This window comes from Bombina bombina, chromosome 6 (genome assembly GCF_027579735.1).
Source record: "Bombina bombina isolate aBomBom1 chromosome 6, aBomBom1.pri, whole genome shotgun sequence".
Classification (NCBI taxonomy): domain Eukaryota; kingdom Metazoa; phylum Chordata; class Amphibia; order Anura; family Bombinatoridae; genus Bombina; species Bombina bombina.
The window spans coordinates 733313806-733338693 of record NC_069504.1 but is presented as its reverse complement, the minus strand read 5'-3'; the positions used below and the strand labels follow the sequence as shown (position 1 = coordinate 733338693).

General features: G+C 40.0%; 1 protein-coding gene across 1 annotated transcript in view; it reads right to left on the bottom strand.

Moving 5' to 3' along the window:
- Positions 1-24888, bottom strand: part of XPO7 (exportin 7) — a 449809-nt gene that overhangs the window by 160100 nt on the left and 264821 nt on the right. The window contains exons 13-15 of the mRNA XM_053717951.1: positions 3366-3471; positions 2860-2995; positions 2490-2563 (exon numbers count right to left, since the gene is read on the bottom strand). Coding sequence (XP_053573926.1) covers positions 2490-2563; positions 2860-2995; positions 3366-3471 — 316 coding nt within the window. The remainder of the gene's footprint in view (positions 1-2489; positions 2564-2859; positions 2996-3365; positions 3472-24888) is intronic.

The following is a 24888-nucleotide window of genomic DNA, read 5'->3' as shown; positions in this document are numbered from 1 at the left end:
ATCGCCTGCGCGGGCATAGCTGGTGTTGACACAGAAGGAGAGGAAAGCAAGCTATTTTCACTACCTTCAGCTAAAGAATCATCTTGGGCTATATTTTTAAGTGTGATTGTACTGTCCTTAAGCTGTTTGGACGCTATGGCACACTTCACACATAAATTTAATGGGGGAACCACCTTGGCCTTTGGACATACAGAACATAGGCTATCTGAAGACTCAGACATGTTTAACAGACTTAAAGAGAACTATAATGCAATAAAAATTATTTTTGACAAAAACGTTACTGTCTCTTTAAATAATAAAAAAGCACACTTTTTTACTGAAATATCAAAAAACCATGAAATAAACATCCGATTTTAATGAAATTTTCACCACAGAGTCTTAATGCTTTGAAAAGATTGCACACAAATTTTCAGATCAATTAACCACTTAATGCCCAAACCGGAGCTAATAACAGTTATTAACCAGTTAACACACTACAGTACTAGCCACAGCTTTCACTGTAGCCTTTTACCTTCATTAGGGATTATTTTAGCAGGAAATAAGCCTCCCTGGAGTCTTTTATGATGCCTCTCGACTCCCCACATGAAGCTGCATGGATTGCCTAGGCAAAAACAACTGCACAATTTAGGCCTAAAAATGAGGCCTCCTCCCTCTTCATTCTAGAGTGGAGGGGCCTTTCTGACTAGATTTAGGTGTCCAAATAAGTGCCAGGCCGAAATTAAACCCCAAAAGTGTTTTAAAGTCTGAAAAAACACCTTATTTATAGTGAAAAACATGCTAAAAAGCAATCGATTTTAAAGCCCACAATAGTGTCAACCAGCATAGAGCCCTAAATATAAGCCATCATTTTATACAGAGTCTATTAGAAAAAAATGGCTTACCAATCCCAGAGGGAATTTCTGACAGTCTTCTAGCATTACATGGTCTTGTTAGAAAAATGACTGATCATACCTGAAGCAGTTAAGCCTGCAAACTGTTCCCCCCAACTGATGTTCTCTGGTTTCAACAGTCCTGCGTGGGAACAGCAATGGATTTTAGTTACTGGTGCTAAAATCATACTCCTCTCAACAGAAATCTTCATCACTTTCTGCTGTAGAGTAAATAGTACAAACCGGCACTATTTTAAAATAACAAACTCTTGATAGAAGAAATAAAAAACTACAACTAACACCACATACTCTTTACCACCCCCGTGGAGATGCTACTTGTTCAGAGCGGCAAAGAGAATGACTGGGGGGGGGGCGGAGCCTGAGGGGAGCTATGTGGGCAGCTCTGCGGTGTGCTCTCTTTGCCACTTCCTGTAGGGGAAGAGAATATCCCACAAGTAAGGATGAAGCCGTGGACCGGATACACCAATGTAGGAGAAACAAAGCAAATTTGATGAGAAAAGAAAACTGGAAAGTTGTTTAAAATCGCATGCTTTATCTAAATCATTAAAGTATAATTTTGACTAGACTGTCCTTTTAAGTTCCACTCTTTGTGCGTATGTAATATTTAGCAATTGTGTTCTTGGGACAAGTAAATATTACGAGAACTAACAATTTATGCGATTATAATATTAATGATAAATCTGCCTCCAGTGGGATATTGTACTAAAAGCTGGGTCACTAAAATACCTGTTATACAATACAGCGGTTAAAAGCGAGAGCAAAAACTGCTAGTGAAAATTTTGGAATGTAGACCTGTATGTATTGGAATGTGAGAGTATGTATCTAAAAGATTATAAAAGGGACAAACTGACATATTGTGGTTCTCATGGAACTCAATAGAAAGTTTTTTTTCTCAGAGGGTTTTGACTGAAACTTCAAATACTAAAACATTTAGAAATCATACTGATCAGAAGAAACTATATATATTTTTTTCCAAATGATCATTGTTATAGCAAACTACAAAACTGCTTATGTCTGCCCATCTGATATAAACCTACATTTAGAAAGAGACCTTTAAGATACATAAACTGGATACATGCAGAAAAGACCAGAAAAACAAACCTGCTCAGCTTTGCCTTGACAGGCAGCATCAAAGAAGCATTATGAACGTTGAAAGGTTTCACCATGACAGAGATTGGTCACATTTGTGCAAAAAGGAAATTATTTTAGATGACAGATCACTGAAATTTGTGTGAATTTGTTTAATTTCTCTCTAGTGGCCTTAATACAAATTTGAATTTAGGGATATCATATTTTCTATATCTATGGCCTTTATACATTATATATACTATAACATGTATTTAATGTTTAAATAAAAAATCTCATTATTCAATATTTTATATATTATGTTTCATACACTATATCATTCATACAATAAAAAATATAATGAAACATAAGCACTATGAACACTCAAAGGCAAGGGAAAGGGCATTGCAAGGGAGTTCAGTGAGCAGGGATTAAAGGTTGGGAGCAGTAGCAATGGGGTGGAACGTATGCCACAATAAAACTAACACACAACAGATGTGCACAGCTCAACACACACCCCGCCATGAGCCTCACATTTTGCCGATAAAGATGCTCAGAACCATCGTCTCATCATTGAGTCCCAGCACATCTGAAAGACGCCGGTAGAGCTGAAAAGGAATAAACGAAGGTTGAGGGTATTAAAATGAAACAAGAGGGTAAATGGAATTTGGAGGCAGACTTGCATCTTCCTACATCTATCACACAATGTTAATCTCCATTTCCCCTGTGTCCACAGTCCCTTAACGCACCCCTCAGATTCCTTAATTTCTACATATAAAGATTTCTGTACCAAAGCAGGTATTAGCTAAATTGCACTGAGAGTAATGTGGGTGAAACAAGGGTAATCCTTCACTACTTCTATGGATGTCTGTATTTGAAGCCCCTGTGCCCCTCCCAGCCTCACCTTGGATGATTTCTGCACCTGGTCCCCGATGTATATTTTCCTGAACTGTTCGAAGAAGCTAAGCATGGACAATTCTAGCTTCTCGTTGCCGGCCTGTGCCAAACGTGAGTCTGTGAGGTTCATCAGCTGCAGCACTCTGCCAAGTGGCAAAGAGTAAGGAATAAGGTCAGTAAAATTTGGAAACTAGTACTACCCTACACTTGCCTACTTTTACCCAACACCATCACTGTTTTTTGCCTACTTCTACCCAACACCATTCTGATTGTGCTTAATGTTTACATCAGTCAACAGTCCTCACCTGTACTCATGTCAATGTTCTCATCCCCATCAGTCCTAGCTGCTGCTTATCTCTCAAACCCTCTGTTTGATACTGCCCTCCTCCCAAACTTTTTGCCTACAATTTTAGCCCATCTACTAAAATCAACCTATCATTTCCCTCTATGCCCTAACTCTAAAGTTAAACAACATTTTTAGTCTAATTGACTGTCTAATACAACAGTTCTTACCGACAAACCAGTTCCCCATCCATGGCATCCTGTTCATCTGTGCTTGCAAAAGAAACTCTCCCTCCAATCACAGCACCAATTATGTACACCAACCAAGTAAGACGACCTGCCGAAACAGAAAGTGTGAGACAGCTTGAAACAAACAAAAAACAAAAACATTGTAGAGTGAGAGCAATATTACAGCTAGAAACAAGTCTGAGAGGGATCTGAAAGGGTTCAAGGAACATGGACATGATACCTCAACTTTAAAATTAATACTAACTTACAGCTCTTACCCCTTATGTGGGAAGATTTTAATTTAGATCCTACCCCCTTGTGTGATAGGCTTAAAGATCCTCTTAGAGCTGGACAAACTACTCTCCCTTAAGTGAATTTTTAAATGTTTCAGTCCTTGACCTCAACCCTAAATGTTGTAGATATTTGGCGCAAACAACCCAAAAGGGAAAGATTTTATATGTGTAATCACAAGCCATTCCCACTATGTTCCACATAGATTTATTCTTGGTGTCTAACTCACTGATCCCTCCGATCATAGATGTTAAAATTGGAGATGTGATTGTCTCTGACCATGTCCCCATAGGATTTTTTCATGATGATGTTATGCCTCCTAGCAGTAGGAGAGTATTTATGATTAAATTGTTTTTATTAGGTAATGCAAAATACAATACAGGTACCAGTCAAACTCAATACATATGTCATTGTAATGAAAAGCTTAACATTATCATATGGGAGAGTCCAAGTAGTTTCGAGGTAGCCAACTTATTTAGCAAACTTATTGTTCCAGCAGATCCTACCATCTTGGCCCGCCGTTAGGGGACAACTCGGTCCCTGGAACTCCCCAGTTCCTTATAATCCAACCTTAATGCCCTCCTGGGAATGGTTTTCAACAATAGTGTAAGTAGAGGCAATTTCTCTTCTGTAGTCTCCCAGGGGAATATATACTTGTGATTGAGCTGTTGACTGGTTATGTGAGTAACTACCTGTTACTCGTCTTAAACTTATTTTATCTAACTAATTAAGAAAACTACCAAACAAATAGAAGGGAAAAGAGAAAAAAAAAGAAAAATAGAACAGTCATAAATCAAGGGTTAACATCATGATAGCAAAAACAGCTTATCAGCACTTCATCTCTCCTTCCCGCTCCCCACTGCTTCCAATCTTTCAAAGGCACTAAAAATATGTGGAGCGGAAATGTATTTATATACCTATTAATACAGGCTACTTTCTAGTGTGGCTCCTCCGTCACCCCCCCCCCCCCCCCCACCGTCTCTGGTCCTCCATCTCCAACCGACACATACCTCCCCCCGGCCCCCAGCATCCAGTAATACCATGTTTTCTGGAAGGTGTCAGATGTGCCCTGGGTGTATGCAGCTAACTCATACATAGAATACGTATGTTCAAATTTAGCCATGATCTCCCTCAACGCCGGTACCCCAGTTTTCCAGTATTTGGCTATAGTAACTCTGGTTATAGTGCATAAAATCCTGATGAAGGCATTAATGTGTTTGTTTAAGTTGGGTAACTGTTCGTGAAGGAGGGCCTGCGCCAAACTGAGATGGATACTCTCGTCTAGAAGAGCACTCAGCAATTCAGAGAGGTTCCTCCATATATGGTTAACCTGTGGGCATTCCCACCACATGTGTAGATAGGTGCCTTCCTCCCTGCATCCCCTGTAACAAAGTCTGGATCCGCCTTTCACCAAATGCGCTGTCCTAAGGGGAGTAAGGTACCATCTAAAGGAGGTCTTAATAATGTTTTCTCTAAGGTCTGCACTCAATAGGGATCTACAGGAACCGTAAAACAGCTCCTCCCACTCCCCCTGTTCCTTTATCACTCCTAGATCTGTTTCCCATTTTAATACTAAAGGAGTCTTAGAGCTAGCTCTATGCGCCTGCAGGTCAAGGTAGATTAGTGAGATTGCACGTTTGGGTCTGCTGGAGGCGGCACACAATCTTTCTAAACTTGTAGATAGATAATGACGTATTGCTGATGCTATTTGTAAGTATAAGAACCACTGGAGTGGTATCGGGTCTATTTTTTGGCTCAATTGTGAGTAGGTTATGGGGGCTCCATTGCACACTAGGTCCGCCACTCTATAGAGTCCCTTATTCTCCCATTTACCTACTAGTGGCCTATGATCAGGGTTTAACAGGTACTTTAAAGGGATCTTCATAGAGTTCTCCGGGAAGATATTGTCGGGTCCCACCGTTGATTTCCATTCCTGTCTAGACAATCTAGTGATTGAGGAAAGCTGTAGCATTTCCCCTCTCTTTGCCCCCCTTTCCCATATAATGTCCTCTGGAGAGTTAAGGTTCCCCATCTCTGCCTCAAAGATAGGCCACAAGATGCTGTCATCCCTCCTCCCGCATAGAGAAATCTGTGCAAGTCTGGCTGCCTTATAGTAGTCCTGCAGGTTAGGTAGGCCAACCCCTCCCAGTTGTCTATGTCTCGTGAGTAGTTGAGAGGAAATCCTAGCCTGTTTCTTGTCTCTAAGGAAGTTGTGAAGGGCTTTTTGGATAGAGTCTAGGTCAGGTTTATTAACTTTTATAGGTAATACTCTAAATAGATACAGAATCCTTGGTAGAATGTTCATTTTAATGGATGTCAGTCTCCCATACCATGAAAACTTAAGTGGTTGCCATCTGTTAAGGTCTGACCTGATTTTTTTAAACATTGGAAGGTAATTTAATCTATAAAGGTTAGATGAGTGTGATGTAAGATTTATTCCCAGGTACCTAATACTTTGTTTGGACCATCTGAGTTCAAAATTAGTTTCGATATTTTTCATTGTGTGTCTAGGGAGGTTAAGTGGAAGGGCTTCGCATTTATCCAAGTTAATTTTATATCCCGAGATAGAGGAAAACTCCTGGATAACCTCATATAGCAAAGGAAGTGACAAGAGTGGTTTAGTAATTGTCAACAAGATGTCATCCGCGAACAAAGTGATTTTATGGGTTAACCTCCCAATCTGCAGACCCTCTATTCCCGGGTTGTTCCTAATGGAAGCGGCCAGGGGTTCTATACACAACGCGAACAGCAGCGGCGAGAGGGGGCAGCCCTGCCTAGTGCCGTTTTGAATTTGGATATCCACTGATTGATGTCCCACTGCCCTAACTCGCGCCGATGGTCTAGAATAAACATTGCGAATTGCTGTTAAAAAGGGCCCATGTATCCCTCTCTTTTCTAGCACTGTCCACATGTACTTCCAGTCCACTCTGTCGAATGCCTTCTCTGCATCCAAAGAGAGGAGCAGAGAAGGCACTTCGTTTTCTGTCAAGTAGTCTATCACCCCTGTCATTCGTCGGACATTATCCGGGGCCTCCCTCCCCATCACGAAGCCCACCTGGTCTGGGTGTACTAATGTCGGGAGTATTTGCTTAAGTCTATTAGCTAGTACCTTCGTCACAATTTTGATGTCCTGGTTTATTAAAGAGATTGGTCTATAGTTATTACAAAATTTCGGATTTTTCCCTGGTTTTGGCAGTACGACAATTTTAGCTTGTAGTAGCTCTGCTGGTATCTCATGGCCCTCCATGATATGATTAGCGAATTTAATAATGTGTGGGAGTAGCTCTGCTTTAAACAGTTTGTAATATTCACCAGGGAACCCATCTGGTCCCGGTGCCTTCCCTGACTTGAGGTCTCTAAGGACCCCTAAAATTTCCTCCCGTGTGACTTTAGCATTAAGCATGTTATGATCTTCCTCTGAAATAACCCCCAAGTTTACACCATCTAGGAAGTCGGTTTGCTTTTGTTGTGTATTATTGTTGTAATCTACCTTTCTACCGTCGTAGAGATCCCTATAATAGTGTGCGAATGTATCCACTATCTCTTGTGGGTGTGAGGTTAAATGACCCGACGTGTCTTGCAAAATTGGGATTGATAATATTTGGTGGGTATCCCTAATTTTTTTGGCTAAAAATTTGTCTGGTTTGTTAGCATAAAGAAAGTAGGCTGATTTCAACCTATGTGCTGCTTTAATGGAGTGTTCATTTAAATATTTTGCCAGAGACTGTTTTTTTAGTTGTAGTGATTGGAGTGTAGTGGCCGAGTAAGTCTTTTTGTGGGAGCGTTCTAATTCCTCTATCTCGGAATACAATAGGGAAATATGGGTTTTAGTTTTCCTCGCTAGTATGGCTTTTTCTTTGATGAGAAGCCCCCGGATCACTGATTTATGCGCTGCCCAAACATTGATAGGATTAGAGGTTGAGTCTAAGTTAATATTCCAATATTCCTCCAATGCTCTTAATATGTTCTTTTTAATCTGGGGACTTTTAGTGCATGATGGGTCAAAAGTCCAAGACTTCGCCCTATTTGGGTCTCTCAAGTCCCCCAACTGAACCTGGGTGACAGAGTGGTCCGACCATACACACGTGTGTATGTTTGCTGCTCTAAGAACAGGTTGTAGTATTTGGCTTATGAAAATGTAATCCAGCTTGGTGTAAGTCTTATGAGCTGCTGAGTAATATGTTGTGTCTGTGGTTAAACCATGCAACGTCCTCCACGAATCAATTAGAGAATGGGGGCCCAGGGAGTCCATAATGGATTTGGCCATAGATCTAAGTCAGTAGGAGAGTATTTAAAGGGACACTGAACCTGGGTTGTCCTTGCTGATTGGTGGATAAATTCATCCACCAATAAAAAAGTGCTATCCAGAGGTCTGAACCAAAAAAAAGCTTAGATGCCTTCTTTTTCAAATAAAGATAGCAAGAGAACAAAGAAAATGTGATAATAGGAGTAAATTAGAAAGTTGCTTAAAATTGCATGCTCTGTCTGAATCACAAAGGAAAAAATTTGGGTTCAGTGTCCCTTTAAGTTTCCACAATACTTAGCTATGTCACAATAATATCAGAATTGTCTAGTGGTGTGCTGGGATGATTTCCACACTAACAATGCACCACATATTGTAACACCAGAACTCTTTTGGCCAACGGCAAAAGTTTTTCTATCAGGAGACATCTTAGCCTACTTGTCCACTATAAAACGGTCACATGCGTAGAGACTGGAAAAGCCGAGAGATGAAAGGTCCTCAGCTTATCTTTACATATCGTACTACACCCACTCAATCAAACCATCCAACGGTACCTATCAGTTAAAAATTAATATGATGCTGTGTCATCCCATCAGGCATCCAAGCCCTGATGAGAACCCAATGTAAATATAGATATGGTGACAAATCTGGAAGACTCCTGGCCACCTTAGTTAATTTGAAAACCTCTGTTAAAAATATCCCTGCAATTAAGGAAAACGTTTTAAAGACCACAAAGCTCATTGCCAAAGCTTTTGCTACGTATTATACCAATTTGCACACTTGTAATTCTCCAGCCTCGGAACATGTAAAGATTGAGTTTTGGAACTTGATAACTCTACTGCGTATATCAAATGTTAAACTGGATAGATTAAATTCACCCATCACTAGGGAAGAGGTTACTACAACCATTATGTCTCTTTATATGGGGAAGGTGGCAGGACCAGATGGCCTCCTCATTGAGTTTTACAGAATGCTTAAATCCCAAGTAACACCAGTTCTTACAGATCTCTTCTCTGGATACTTCAGAGGAGAAGATGTCCCTATACTTAGCTTCTCAGCGGCTTATATTACCCTTGTTCCCAAACCAGGGAAAGACAATCTGCTAACTGAATCATATACACCGATCTGACCAAACTCCTGGCAGAGCACTTGAAATTTGTTTTATCAGATCTGATACATGAGGATCAAACGGGATTTATGGTTGCCCGTTCCTCTGAAGTCAATACGCAGAGTTTTGCAAGTGGTTCAATATTTCTGGACTAGGAAACAAGATGGCACAAATACAAAGCTCCTGGAGGCCTTCCTGCTGTCTTTACATGCATAAAAGGCCTTTGATCGCGTAGAGTGGGATCACCTCTCAAGCTTGGATTTAATTTCTCTGGCCCCTTTCTCTCATTCTTTAAAAGCCTATACATCTCCCCAATAGCTAATATTTGTGTCAATAACATTTTCTCTCCTACTGTATCTCTACAAAGATACAAAAGACAAGGCTGTCCCCTTTCTCCTTTGTTGTTCAACACAGCCTTAGAGCCGCTCGCAATTAATTTGCGACAGATATTCCGTGGTATAGCTATTATGTGTGCTCCTCAACATCTTGCTCGTCCAAAATCCAAGGAATCATATCACAACTATTCTAACAGCTCTACAAAATGTTGGATCCTTCTCGGGTTATAAAGTGAATATGCAAAATTAGGGAATCTTATGGCTAAAACAAGGTGAAATAAGTTTACAAATATCCTTTTACCATGGCCAGCCAGTCCCTGACTTATCTGGTTATCCAGATTCATGTTAATCCCAACAAAGTTTACACCATAAACATCACCCCTTAATGTACTAAACTCCACAATCTGATGAGAAGCTGGAAGTCACTCCAATTATCCAATAATACGTTGCCCCTTCTATTAAAAAAGCTTCTTATCTCAGAATCACAATACTTTTTATGGAAACGCTGCAGATAAACTGAGCCTAAGCTATGTAAATGGAGGTTTGACTCAGAACGATTTTAGATTATACAACTGGGCAGCCCTAGTGCGTCTAGTCTTAGACTGGCAATTGGGCAGTCAACGTAAACATTTATATGCCTACCTTCAATTGCGGCACTATGTGGCAAACTTGGTCAGAGACAATACAGAATTTTGGGACGGGTCGGCCTTTCGACTCTCACAGGCTTTAGAAAAAATGGGCAGGTTCTCTCTTTCTGAAATATATCAAACTTTTTTACAACCACGGTTGCAAAAATTACAACCCCTGATTTTAAAAGGATGGGAAAGGGTAGGACTTATACATGTAACATGAGCAGCGACTCGTGAGGGTTTAGAGAAGACGAGAAGAGCTACTTTATTAGCAGCATTCAGGAAGTTTAAAGTTAGGATTCTGCACAAGGCTTATTTAACACCAAGGGGATTGGCTAAATGGGTGGATAACTGGACCAATAAAAGTACCAATAAAAGTGTTTTATAGATACCCTAAATTTACAACATTATTTCTGGCCCAGTTATAAATCAGTTTTGGAGTAAACTTCAACACTGGATCAACAGGAAACTAACAATACAGATTGTGCTTCAACCACATCATATACTAGTCCTACATTGGGATGCAAGATATAGACAATTTGACTCTATACTAAGGCTAATAATTCTAATTGCTATGAAATGTATCCTCCAGTACTGGATAAAAAAAACAAACAAATGCACAATTTCGAGCAGCCGCTCCAAACCAGCCATCCAGCACACCACCAACGGCTCAAAGTGATGACGTCAGACACCAACCAGCAGCAATACCATAGATACCGCACAAGGCAGGGTGCAATGCCACGATGCAGCAAACCAACTGCAGATAAATGGATTGAAGAAAAGGTCCAGCAGCACTTAGCAGTGAGATTAAAAAGAAGTTTATTCCAACATACAGGTAAAAAATACAAACATGGACAGGTGTCTGATGCTTTTGCGCCCCCTAGTGGCACTTCCTCATAGACTGAGGATAAAACACATATGACTCTCCTTTATACTGGTCACAGATGTTAAAATATTAACTTTTTAATGCAAAAATCCTATCGATACTTAAAACATTAAAATAATATAGTATGTCACGGTTACTACCCAGATAATGATGTACAGAGAAACCCTTCCAGGAAATATCACTATTATACATTCATTTGTATGAATTGCATGAAGTAAGCACCATTGATTAATTATTATAGAACCTTAAGATGAGGATTGTATATGACAAATCGGAATAAGTTAATAACTCAATGAGTCAGTACTCAGTCTGCACTAGAATTTAACAGTGATATAAATAATATCAATAATATCACTAATATCATGAATTTGCAGCCCTTAAGAGTATACATATATATGAATGAACTCTATGATCAACACATATTATACAAAAACTCCATTATTGCAAGCTTATTTCCAAAACATAAAAAAAAAAAAAAAAAAAATCAGAAGAAAATTGACAAATATTAATGATAATATATTCTCCAGTGTATACAAGCTTAATAATCATGGAAGCAAATTTACAAAATCTGAAATCCAAACACGTAGGAAGATTTCAGAGTATATTTATACAAAATAACTAATGTCCCACTCAAGATTTAAACCATTAAGAATTCTGGTCTTTAATTTGTATATCCAATACAATTGCTTTTTATCAAGTATTTTATATTTATTACCACCCCTGGGAGGGGTTTTTGCCACATCAATAATTTTTACTGTAAAATCGACAATACTGGTAAAGTGAACAAGATTAAAATGTCTAGCCACTGTTGAATCCTTACAATAATTCTTGACATCATTCACATGTTCATGAATCAGCTGATTCATCTTCTCCCTCCCCTTCTTCCTCTCTCTCCTCTGTTTCTTCTTTATCTTCTCATTCCTTACAGGTGGCGAGTACTGATGATACTGAGAGTGAGGGTCCAGTGGTACGTCCCAAAGAATCCAAGAAAGATTCTAAGAAACAGTCCAAAAAAGGATCAAAAGTCCCTTTACGCGGGTCAGAAGATCCAAAAACAAGAAGAAAACGAAAGTGAACTACCAACAAATGGGACTATTAGACCTTAATGTTATTAATTTGTCCACCTATTTGTTGAGTGAGGATCATACGAACTTGTTGAACAGAGGTTTGGGCTTTGCCCCGACAAGAGATGATAATCGAGTGTCAGCACAGAATGAGGTTTCATTCCAGGGTGCATGTACATTGAGCACTTTGGCGGATATTCTAAATGAGCATTTACAACCAAGGGCCCCTAAAAAAAGTGGCTCAGATTTTTACCCTATCCAATTTAGGGGCATTGCTGTCAATAGTTTTCAAAAAAGTGTTGAAAGGGATATATTAAATCTGGCATCTTCAAAAAAGCCAGTAAAACATTATCTTAAGAGGTCTGAGAAGATGGCGTTGGAGTCTCTTCAGGAGAATCATGATATAGTCATTAGGAACTCTGATAAAGGAGGGAATTGACAGGGTGCCAGTAATCAGACTGACAAGAAGTGCAAAAAACATAATTTATGCTTACCTGATAAATTTATTTCTCTTGTAGTGTAGTCAGTCCACGGGTCATCCATTACTCATGGAATATATCTCTTCCCTAACAGGAAGTTGCAAGAGGATCACCCAAGCAGAGCTGCTATATAGCTCCTCCCCTCACATGTCATATTCAGTCATTCGACCAAAACCAGATGAGAAAGGAGAAACCATAGGGTGCAGTGGTGACTGGAGTTTAATTAAAATTTAGATCTGCCTTAAAGACAGGGCGGGCCGTGGACTGACTACACTACAAGAGAAATAAATTTATCAGGTAAGCATAAATTATGTTTTCTCTTGTTAAGTGTAGTCAGTCCACGGGTCATCCATTACTTATGGAATACCAATACCAAAGCTAAAGTACACGGATGAAGGGAGGGACAAGGCAGGAACTGTAAGCCTTTTAGGTATAGGAAACACGTCAGTACACACCGGTACCGCATAGTATCTATCCAACCTACATAATTTTTCTGGAATTGCAACCGTGTTACAATCATTCAGAGCCGCTAATACCTCCCCTAGCAATATGCGGAGGTTCTCAAGCTTAAATTTAAAATTAGAAATCTCTGAATCCAGTCTCCCTGGATCAGATCCGTCACCCACAGAATGAAGCTCTCCGTCTTCATGTTCTGCAAACTGTGACGCAGTATCTGACATGGCTCTCACATCATCCGCGCGCTCTGTCCTTAACCCAGAGCTATCGCGCTTGCCTCTTAATTCTGGCAATTTAGATAATACTTCTGTCATAACAGTAGCCATGTCTTGCAAAGTGATTTGTAAGGGCCTCCCTGATGTACTTGGCGCCACAAAATCACGCACCTCCTGAGCAGGAGGCGAAGGTACTGACACGTGAGGAGAGTTAGTCGGCATAACTTCCCCCTCGTTGTCTGGTGATAATTTCTTTACATGTAAAGATTGACTTATTTAAAGTAACATCAATGCAATTAGTACACAAATTTCTATTGGGCTCCACATTGGCCTTTAAACATAGTGAACAAAGAGATTCATCTGTGTCAGACATGTTTAAACAGACTAGCAATGAGACTAGCAAGCTTGGAAATACTTTTCTAAATAAATTTACAAGCAATATAAAAAACGCTACTGTGCCTTTAAGAAGCACAAAAAGCTGTCACAGTTGAAATAACAATGAACCAAATTAGTTATAGCAACCAATCTTTCACAGTAAATGTATTACGTTAGCAAAGGATTGCACCCACCAGCAAATGGATGATTAACCCCTTAATACCCAAAAACGGATAACAATTTAATAATTAATGTTTTTATCACAGTCAAAACACACTGTCACAGGTCTGCTGTGACTGATTACCTCCCTCAAAATGAATTTTGGAGACCCCTGAGCTTTCTAGAGACGTCCTGGATCATGGAGGATGAAGTAGACAGATTGTGACTGAATTTTTACTGCGCAAAAAAGCGCTAAAATAGGCCCCTCCCACTCATATTACAACAGTGGGGAAGCTCAGTTAACTGTTTCTATGCAGAAAACAAAGATAGCCATGTGGTAAAAATCATGCCCCAATAAGTTTTATCACCAAGTACCTCACAAAAAACGATTAACATGCCAGTAACCGTTTTGAACATACATTTTAAAAATAATGAAGTGTTATTAATAAGCCTGCTACCAGTCGCTTTTACTGCAGTTAAGGCTCCTACATTACTTCAGTATTAACAGTATTTTCAGAGTCAATTCCATTCCTTAGAAAAATACATTCAGTGTACACACACTCATCAGCCTAATACCAGTCGCTATCACTGCATTTAAGGCTGAACTTACGTTACATTGGTATCAGCAGTATTTTCTCAGTCAATTCCATTCCTCAGAAAAATAATTTACTGCACATACCTCGTTTGTAGGGGGGCCCTGCATGCTATTCCCCTTTTCTGAAGTTACCTCACTCCTCAGATGAGAACAGCCAGTGGATCTTAGTTACGTCTGCTAAGATCATAGAAAACGCAGGCAGATTCTTCTTCTAATGCTGCCTGAGAACAAATAGCACACTCCGGTGCCATTTAAAATAACAAACTTTTGATTGAAGAAATAAACTAAGTTAAAAAACACCACAGACCTCTGACAACGACCTATCTTTAGTTAGGTTGCAAGAGAATGACTGAATATGACATGTGAGGGGAGGAGCTATATAGCAGCTCTGCTTGGGTGATCCTCTTGCAACTTCCTGTTAGGGAAGAGATATATTCCATAAGTAATGGATGACCCGTGGACTGACTACACTTAACAAGAGAAATAATCACACCTTTATTAATAGCAAAAAATAATAAAAAGTCCACAAGTCAAATAAGCCAGGAGTCAAAACCAGAGCTGGTAGTCAGATGAGCCGAGTCAGGAGCCAAAGCGAATAGTCAGACGAGCCGGAATCAGGAACAAGGAAAACAGCAGAGTCAGGAACAAGCCAGGGATCAGGAACCAGGAAGGATGTCAGGCAGCCAGGTAATACACATGAACTCTCACAAACATGTCTGAGACAACGCAAAGGCAAAGCAACTAAACAGAGGCCCTTTAAATAATAAGTGATGACAACACAATTCTGAGACTGGATCCTGTCTCACACGGATGATGCACACCAGTCTGGCCATAAAAGGAAGTGCAGGAAATGAGCAGCATCCCCCACAATGCACCATAGTCAGCAAGAGAGGTAAGTAAAATGGCTGCCAGCAGCACATGACAAACAAAACAGGGAAAAAAAACCTGACAGGAATATAGTTATCGTAAACAAAAATGATTATTTTGATGAGGCTCTACGCCAGCTTGGTGACACTTCTACATACAAACTCCTTAGTGGGAATCCCACATTAGTGTTTAAGAGGAAACTGATGGAATTGTTGGATGAAGGCATTCATTTGGGAGTGTTTAAACAAGAGGATCTATTGTATTTAATACCAGAGTTTCCCATCACACCTTTATTTCACTATTTGCCGAAGGTACATAAGAATCCGAAACTGCCACCAGGAAGACCCATTGTATCAGGCATTGGATCTCTACTTGAGCCTTTATCTGAGTGGCTGGATTCTGTCCTTCAGCTAATAGTGAAATGCTTGTACAGTTATCTTAGAGATTCATTTCATTTACTTGAAAGTCTCAAAGAGTTTAAATGGAAAAAAGGTTATTCATGGGTAGTGGTGGATATTGCCTCCCTATATACCTGCATACCACATGAGTTAGGGCTGAGAGCTGTTAGATATTTTTTGGACAAATTCTCCGCCTATGATGAGGATGTTAAGGTATACATTTGCTCCATTTTGGAATTTGTCTTAACTCATAACTTTCTAATGTTCGATGACAAATTATATTTACAGTGTTGTGGAACGGCAATGGGGGCGAAATTTGCCCCCTGCTTTGCAAACCTGTATGTAGGCTTTTGGGAATTAAGATATGTGTACAACACTAATTATAGTGAGCACACTAAAAATGTGCTGTACTATAGGAGATTCATTGATGATCTCATATTGATCATCAGTGAGACATTTGATGAAATAAGTTTTGACACGTTTCTTGCTTTTCTTAATGACAATGACATGTATTTGAAATTTGTTGGAGGTTATCACTCTCTGAAAACTGACTTCTTGGATGTGACATTGGAGGGTGATGTGGAGAATAAGAAAATAGTGTTGAAAACCTTTAGAAAAGCGACAGCGGGGAATACTATTCTCCATGCGAGTTTGTGTGACCCTCCTCATCCGGTTCGTGCCATACCAAGGGGACAGTTTATCAGATTGAGGCGTAACACCAATGATAATGTGGTATACATGCAGCAAGCTGATGAATTAATTAAGAGATTGGTAGCTAGGGGATAGGAGCTAAATGAGTTAGAAAAAGCTAAATTAGAAGTCAGCACAGTGACAGTACAGAATAAGGTAGAAAGAAGTGTTGGTAGCTCCTTTAGTGAGAATATTGTATTTACTACAGAATACAATAACCGATTCCCACAGATAGTAAAAATCCTTAAGAGAAATTTACTAATACTTTTAGGTGACAGCAAATTACAAAACTATGTTGCTAAATGTAAATTTGTACCAAAAAAAAACAGTAACTTTGGCATCTAGATTGGCCCCTAGTAGGGTTTCGAAGGCAATGGCCACCAGGGGTGATCAATGGCTAAGAAGGAAAGGTTGCTTCAAATGTGGAGCAAGAACTTGCTTGACATGTATTAGATCTTCTGTGGACGAGGTGACTTATGATATTGGATTTTATGCTAACTGCAAGACTGTTTTTGCAGTATATTTATTAGAGTGTAACATCTGCCATGTTCAATATGTTGGTAAGACGACAAGGGAGGTCAATGTGAGAGCAAGGGAACATGTGAATGATGTCAAGAATTATTGTAAGGATTCAACAGTGGCTAGACACTTTAATCTTGTTCACTTTACCAGTATTGGCGATTTTTCAGTAAAAATTATTGATGTGGCAAAAACCCCTCCCAGGGGTGGTAATAAATATAAAATACTTGATAAAAATGAATTGTATTGGATATACAAATTAAAGACCAGAATTCCTAATGGTTTAAATTTTGAGTGGGACATTAGTTATTTTGTATAAATATACTCTGAAATCTTCCTACGTGTTTGGATTTCAGATTTTGTAAATTTGCTTCCATGATTATTAAGCTTGTATACACTGGAGAATATATTATTAATATTTGTAAATTTTCTTCTGAATTTTGTTTATTTGAATTTTTTTGAAAAAAAAAATTGAATTTTTTGAATGTTTTGGAAATAATGTTGCAATAATGGAGTTTTTGTATAATATGTGTTGATCATAGAGTTCATTCATATATATGTATACTCTTAAGGGCTGCAAATTTGTGATATTAGTGATATTATTTATATCACTGTTAAATTCTAGTGCAGACTGAGTAACATAGTAGATAAGGTTGAAAAAAGACTAAAGTCCATCGAGTTCAACCTATACAAATCTAAAATACTTACAAAAAGCTCCAGTTAAGCTTAAATAACCCCATTAAAATGTGACCCATTTAATACTAGCAATCATATCCATGAATTTTGTTTATATACAGAAATTTATCCAGACTATTTTTAAATGTATCTATGGTATTGGCATTCACTACCTCCTTTGGTAATGAGTTCCACAATTTTATTGCTCTTACAGTGAAAAAACGTTTCCGTTGCAGGAGATTAAATCTCCTTTCCTCCAACCTTAAATTATGACCTCTTGTCAGAACCAATTTTCTTGGAATAAAAAGAGCTTCTGCCATCTCTGTATATGGGCCTTGAATATATTTATATAAAGTAATCATGTCACCTCTCAAGCGCCTTTTTTCTAAAGAGAACAGACCCAGTTTGGCTAGCCTCTCCTCATAGGTTAATTTCTCCAATCCCCTTATTAGCTTTGTGGCCCTTCTCTGAACTTTTTCTAGTTCTGCAATATCTTTTTTAGCAATCGGTCCCCAGAACTGCACTCCAAACTCAAGGTGAGGTCTTACCAGGGCTTTATATAATGACAGAATTATGCTTTCCTCCCTTGAATCAATGCCTCTTTTAATACATGCTAGTATCTTATTAGCCTTTGAAGCCGCTGCCCTGCATTGTGCACTCATCTTTAGCTTGTTATCTATTACTACTCCCAAATCCCTTTCCTCCTGTGTTTGGCTAAGTCTTGTCCCATTTAAAAAATACATAGCCTGCTTATTTTTACTTCCAAAATGTAGAACCTTACATTTTTCCGTATTAAATCTCATTTTGCATTCACTTGCCCATAGTTCTAATTTTAGCAAATCCCTTTGCAAAGAGAGTTCATCCTGCTCTGACCTAATGACCTTACTTAACTTAGTATCATCTGCAAAAATAGAGATGTCGCTATTTAATCCTTGCTCCAAGTCATTTATAAAAATATTAAAAAGAACAGGGCCCAGTACTGATCCCTGGGGGACGCCACTGATTACCTTTGTCCAATCTGAGTATGATCCATTTACTGCTACTCGTTGCTCCCTATCTTTTATCCAGTTATTTATCCATGAGCTAACATTTTCAGCTATTCCCAGTCCCTTAATTTTGTGCATTAATCTCTCATGTGGCACTGTATCAAATGCCTTTGCAAAATCTAAGTATATCACATCAACTGATTCCCCTTTATCTATATTTTTACTTACTTCCTCGTAGAATCTAATTAGATTAGTTTGACATGATCTATTTCTCCTAAAGCCATGCTGATTAGAACTCATAATCTTGTTTACACGAATATGCTCATCAATATAATCCCTTATAATCCCTTCAAATATCTTCCCCACTATTGATGTCAGACTAACTGGTCTATAGCTTCCTGGATCATCCCTGCTTCCCTTTTTGAAGAGTGGCACCACATCAGCTTTACGCCAATCCTGGGGTACCATGCCTGAGGATAATGAGTCTTGAAAAATTAAGAGTAAAGGTTGAGTACTGACTCATTGAGTTATTCACTTATTCCGATTTATGATAATATGTCCAAAGACAGTTGACTAGCGCAACACTGTTTAGAATAATATGTTGTTTAGAACAATAATGTGTCATTCAGGATACAATGGAAGTCACTTACCAATGGTGCTTACTTCATGCAATTCCTACAAATGAATGTATAATAGTGATATTTCCTGGAAGGGTTTCACTGTACATCATTATCTGGGTAGTAACCATGGCATACTTTTTATTTTAATGTTATTATTAATGTTATTATTATTTTAATGTTTTAAGTATTGATAGGATTTTTGCATTAAAGAGTTAATATGTTAACATCTGTGACCAGTATAAAGGAGAGTCATATGTGTTTTATCCTCAGTCTATGAGGAAGCACCACTAGGGGGCGCGAAACACATCAGACACCTGTTCATATTTGTATTTTTTACCTGTATGTTGGAATAAACTTCTTTTTAATCTCACTGCTAAGTGCTGCTGGACCTTTTCTTCAATACATTTAAAATAAAAAAACTATGCTTATCAGATAATTTCCTTTCCTTCTGTATAAGAAGAGTCCACAGCTTCATTCCTTACTTGTGGGAAATACTGAACCTGGCCAAAGGCTTAAATACCTCCCCCAGCCATTCTGCCGAGGGAACAAGGAACAGTAGGAGAAATATCAGGGTATAAATGGTGCCTGAAGAACAAAACAAAAATTTAGGTCTGCACAACGGAGAATACAGGCAGGGGCTGTGGATTCTCCTCATAAAGAAGGAAAGGAAATTATCTGGTAAGCATACTTTATGTTTTCCTTTTAAATATGAGGAGAGTCCACGGCTTCATTCCTTACTTGTGGGAAACATATACCCAAGCTTAAGAGGACACTGAATGAAAACGGGAGGGTAAAAAGAGAGGCAGATCTATTCTGAGGGCACCACAGCCTGCAAAACCTTTCTCCCAAAAGCTTCTTCAGACAAAGTAAAAATGTCAAACTTGAATATTTTTGAAAAGGTATGTAAGGAAAACCAGGTAGCCGCCCCCAAAAAATCTGATCCATAGAGGCCTCATTCTTGAAGACCCAAGAGGAAGCCACAGCTCTAGTTAATCCCCTGTGGAGGCTTATGTCCCGCTGTCTCATAACCTAAGCGAATAATGCTCATTAACCAAAAAGACAAGGAAGTGGACGAGGCTGTCTGCCCCTTAGACCAAAACAAGGAGGAAGTCTGTCTAAACTCCTGTGTAGCCTGGAGATAGAACTTCAAGGCCAGAACCGCATCCACATTATGAAGTAATCGCTCCTTCAAGGAAGTAGAATTAGGACACAAGGAAGGAAACACAATCTCCTGATTGATGTTGCGATCTGAAACAACCTTGGAAAAAAAACCTACCCCAGTACGAAGAACCGCCTTATCAGCATGAAAAACTAGGTAAGGGGGCTCACAGTGCAAGGCAGCCATCTCAGATACTCTGCGCGCCGAAGCAATCGCCAGAAGAAAATGAACCTTCCAAGATAGTAATTTAATGTCAATTACATGCATAAGCTCAAAAGGAGCCTTCTGCAAAACTTTAAGAACAAGATTTAAACTCCAAGGAGGAGCGCTAGATCTAAACACAGGCCCGATTCTAGTCAGAGCCTGAACAATAGACTGGAAATCTGGAAGCTCAGCGAGCCTCTTGTGCAATAAAACAGATAGGGCCAAAATCTGTCCCTTAAGAGAGCTAGAAGGAAAGAATCCTGGAAACCCTGACCTTATACCAAGCGAATCCACGCTCTTCACACCAGAATAAGTAGGTCCTCCACACCTTATGATAGATGCGATGAGTAACCGGCTTACGCGCCTGAATTATAGTATCAATAACTCTCTCTGAGAAACCTCTCTTGGCTAGGACTAAGGGTTCAATCTCCACGCAGTCAGCCTCAGAGAATCTAGATTTTGATGAACAAAAGAAGGACCTTGCTCCAGCAGATCCCTGCGACAAGGTAACCTCCATGGAGATGAGTACATCCCCACCAGGTCTGCGAACCACAGCCTCCACGGTCATGATAGAACAATTAGAATCACTGATGCTTGCTCCTGCTTGATGCGGGCCTCTACATGAGGGAGAAGTGGTAACGGTGGCTCTATGTAGATCAGACTGAACCTCCAAGGCACTGCTAATGCATCTACTAGCTCCGCCGGAGAATCCCTGGACCCATATGTGGGTAGTTTGGAATTGAGCCGGGATGCCATAAGATCTCTCTCTGGCGTCCCGCATCTGTTGCAACTCTCCGCAAACACCTTGGGATGGAGAGACCATTCCACCGGATGAAAGGATTGTTTGCTGAGGAAATCCACTTCCCAGTTGTCCACACCCGGAATGTGGATCGCTGACAGCGAGCAGTTGTGGGCCTCCGCCCATTCCAGAATCCTAAATACTTCCCTCATTGCTAGAGAGCTCCTTGTCCCGCCCTGATGGTTGATATAAGCCACCAAGGTTATGGTGTCTGATTGGAATCTGATAAACTGGGCTGAACCCAGAAGAGGCCAAGCCTCGCTCAAAGTTACAAAATGTTGATCGGGAGGAGAGATTCCTCTTGAGTCCACAGGCTATGTGCCTTCCTGGCACCCCAAGCAGCTCCCCATCCTGTGAGGCTTGAGTCCGTAATCACAATCTCCCAGGATGGTCTCAAGAAGGATGTCCCTTGGGACAGGTGATCTGGACAGAGCGATTCTCTCGACCGGTTGTCCAGAGAAATCTGTTGAGACAGATCTGAATGATTGCCGTTCCACTGTCTCAGCATGCACAGCTGAAGTGGTCCGAGATGGAATCTGGCAAAAGGAATGATGTCCAAGCAGGACACCATGAGACCAATTACCTCCATACATTGAGCCACTGTGGGCCTTAAGGAGGTCTGGAGGACCAGACAATTGGAAGTTAGCTTGTAACGTCTCTGGTCTGTAAGAAATATCCTCATGGATATGGAGTCTATTATCGTACCCAGGAATTCCATCCTGGTACTGGGAATAAGAGAACTCTTTTCTAAGTTTATCTTCCATCCATGAGATCGAAGAAGAGAAAGAAGGGCTTTCGAATGGTCCTCTGCCAGACAGGATGGTGCTTGAACCAGAATATCAGCTAAGTATGGCGCCACTGCTATACCTCTGGTTCTGGCCACTGCGAGCAAAGCCCCTAGAACCTTCATAAAAACTCTTGGGGCAGTAGCTAGACCAAACAGAAGTGCAATAAAATGGAAGTGCTGGTCGAGGAATGCAAATCTTAGGAACTTGAAGTGTTCCTTGTGTATAGGGATGTGAAGGTAGGCATCCTTCAAGTATATCGTGATCATGACTTGTCCTTCCTGAACTAAGGGAAGAATGGACCTTATTGTCTACATCTTGAACGAGGGGACAGATAGGAATTTGTTTTAACACTTTAGGTTCAGAATCAGGCAAAAAGTACCCTTCTTCTTTGGGACCACAAAAATGTTTGAGGAGTAAGCCAGACCTCTCTCTGCTGGAGGTACTGGTACAATGACCCCCAGGGAGGAGAGATCCCTCGTGCACCCTAGAAAAGCCTCTCTCTTTTCTGGCCTTGAAGACAGGTTTGATAAGAGGAATCTGCCCCTGGGTGGATGAGACTTGAAACCTATCCTGTATCCCTGAGCGATAACCTCCAGGATCCACGGGTCTTGCACGTCGCCAAACCAAGCTTCTGAAAAGAGTGACAGTCTGCCCTCTATCAGATCCAGATCGCGGGCTGCACCTTCATGCCGACTTTGACTCTGCGGGCTTCTTGTTCTGCTTGGATTTATTCCAGGAGTCTGTTTCCAAGTTCCCTTGGACTGCTCAGGCTTTGCAGAGGGCTGCCGACGTTGGGTTTTATCCGAACGAAAGGGACAAAATTAGGACCTTGTAAAAAGGCAGATTTGCGGGGGGCGTGTCTGGGTAGCGGCCATGGTAAGCTGCAAAAACTAGAAGCTCCACTACCTCAACAAATAATCTGCCACATATTGGGGACTATACTAAGCATCATAGCAGTTAAATACAAGAAGCGTACCCAAGATAACCTGCTGAGCTAATATATACCCTTTATTTGCAAGTTACACCTACATCTGAGCACTAGTTTTGACCAGTTAAAGCCGAGATAGAGGCCTAGTCCTCAGAACCCCAACACCCCCCCACTCCCCGGGATCTCTGGGGAAAGCAACTGAACATGGAGGAGGTTAATCATTATCTGATTCAAGCTCACCTTAAGGATTTGGAGCAGCAGATGCTTAATGGGTTTGCTGAACTCACTCACATTATCAAAGCTGAATATAAGGAGCGTGATAAGGGCGCTTACAAGATGGCGACAGTGATAGACACCACTGCACAACCAGTGGAACTTCAAGAAAACGTGAGCCTCCAGAGCATTAATGTAGAACACGACGAGATATGTGCACTAGAAATTAGAGAGGCAGAAGCGAAGCAACTTTCTGTATCATCGAAAGAGGAATCTTTAAGCCGTGGAAGAACAATTAGCAACCACACCGCTACCCAGAATAATGGATTGCAGAAAGAATTAATTTTTGCCGAGGCCCAGGATGATGTGGCCGACCTCCTGACCGGCAAAGGTGTTCCAACAAGAGCTTGGCGTAGAAGCATCCAGATCCTAGCGGTACGGCAAGGAAGAAGAAGCTCCTGGCAACATCCTGGAAGGGCTGACGGACATATCACTACAAAATGCCCGCTTAAAGGACCAGTTAACACAGTAGATTTGCATAATCAATAAATGCAAGATAACAAGACAATGCAATAGCACTTAGTCTGAACTTCAAATGAGTAGTAGATTTTTTTTCTGACAATTTTAAAAGTTGTCTTTTTCCACTCCCCCTGTACCATGTGACAGCCATCAGCCAATCACAAATGCATACACGTACCATGTGACAGCCATCAGCCATTCACAAATGCATACACACTTATTTTTGCACATGCTCAGTAGGAGCTGTTGACTCAAAAAGTTTAAATATAAAAAAAATTTGCACATTTAGTTAATGGAAGTAAATTGGAAAGTTGTTTAAAATGGCATGTTCTATCTGAATAATGAAAGATTAATTTTGATTGAGTGTCCCTTTAAGCCTCATTCTTAAAAAAACAAACAAAAAAAAAACAGAAGAGAGAGTGTATTTGATCTACAGTGGGCCCACTATAGACAGACTTTTCAGTGTTTTATACCTGGAATTATTCAGCTACTTGAGAGTGGTATTGGGTGACTATAACAATCCTATTATTTACTTTATGAGGGATGTGTAACTGCCTATCGGCTTGGGGTGCCTACGAGTCCCGCATAATCATCTCACAGATCTGACCTCTGATTGATTGATAACATAAGCTTTTACTTACTTGTTAATACCACTATATTCTGTTTATCCATGTTTATATATGCTCCTTAAAACCTGCATATGTGCTGACAGTAAGTTATTAATATGTAGATTAACCTGGAGGCACATTTCTCTGTTTTAGGTCAGTTTTCTGTTATATTTCCTGACAATAGAGATCTCTGCTCCTCTATAACTACATGTAGATCCTATATTGAGCAACATTTTCAGAACTAGAGGCTCAGTTATAATTTAGAATTACATATGGTAATGAGCTCTGTTCTTATACTTATTGTTTTAGGACCAAACTCTAAGCTAAAACCCTCAACCAGGGGATTTACAGTACACTGCCCTAAAAACATGCCCAAGTACACTATGCTCTACTTTTCTATGTTAAAAAAAGAGGTAGGAGTTAACTATGCACTGCTAATACTCCTTAACAATCTCTAGTTAATTTATATCTAGGTGCTGAAGGCCAAACAACCTATATTCTGATTCATATATATCAGTATTATTTACAAGTGACAACACACATAAAATGCTTATTACCAATCTACTAGTGTGGATCCTTGTATTTAAGCTGAGTTTCTGGTTTTGTATTTTACCTTATGGCTTGCTTATTTTCGCAAGCATGTGTCTAACAATTACTAGCTAATGTTTATATGTCCCCTTTGTGCACCCAGTTACTTACTTAGGTGGTTACACATCAG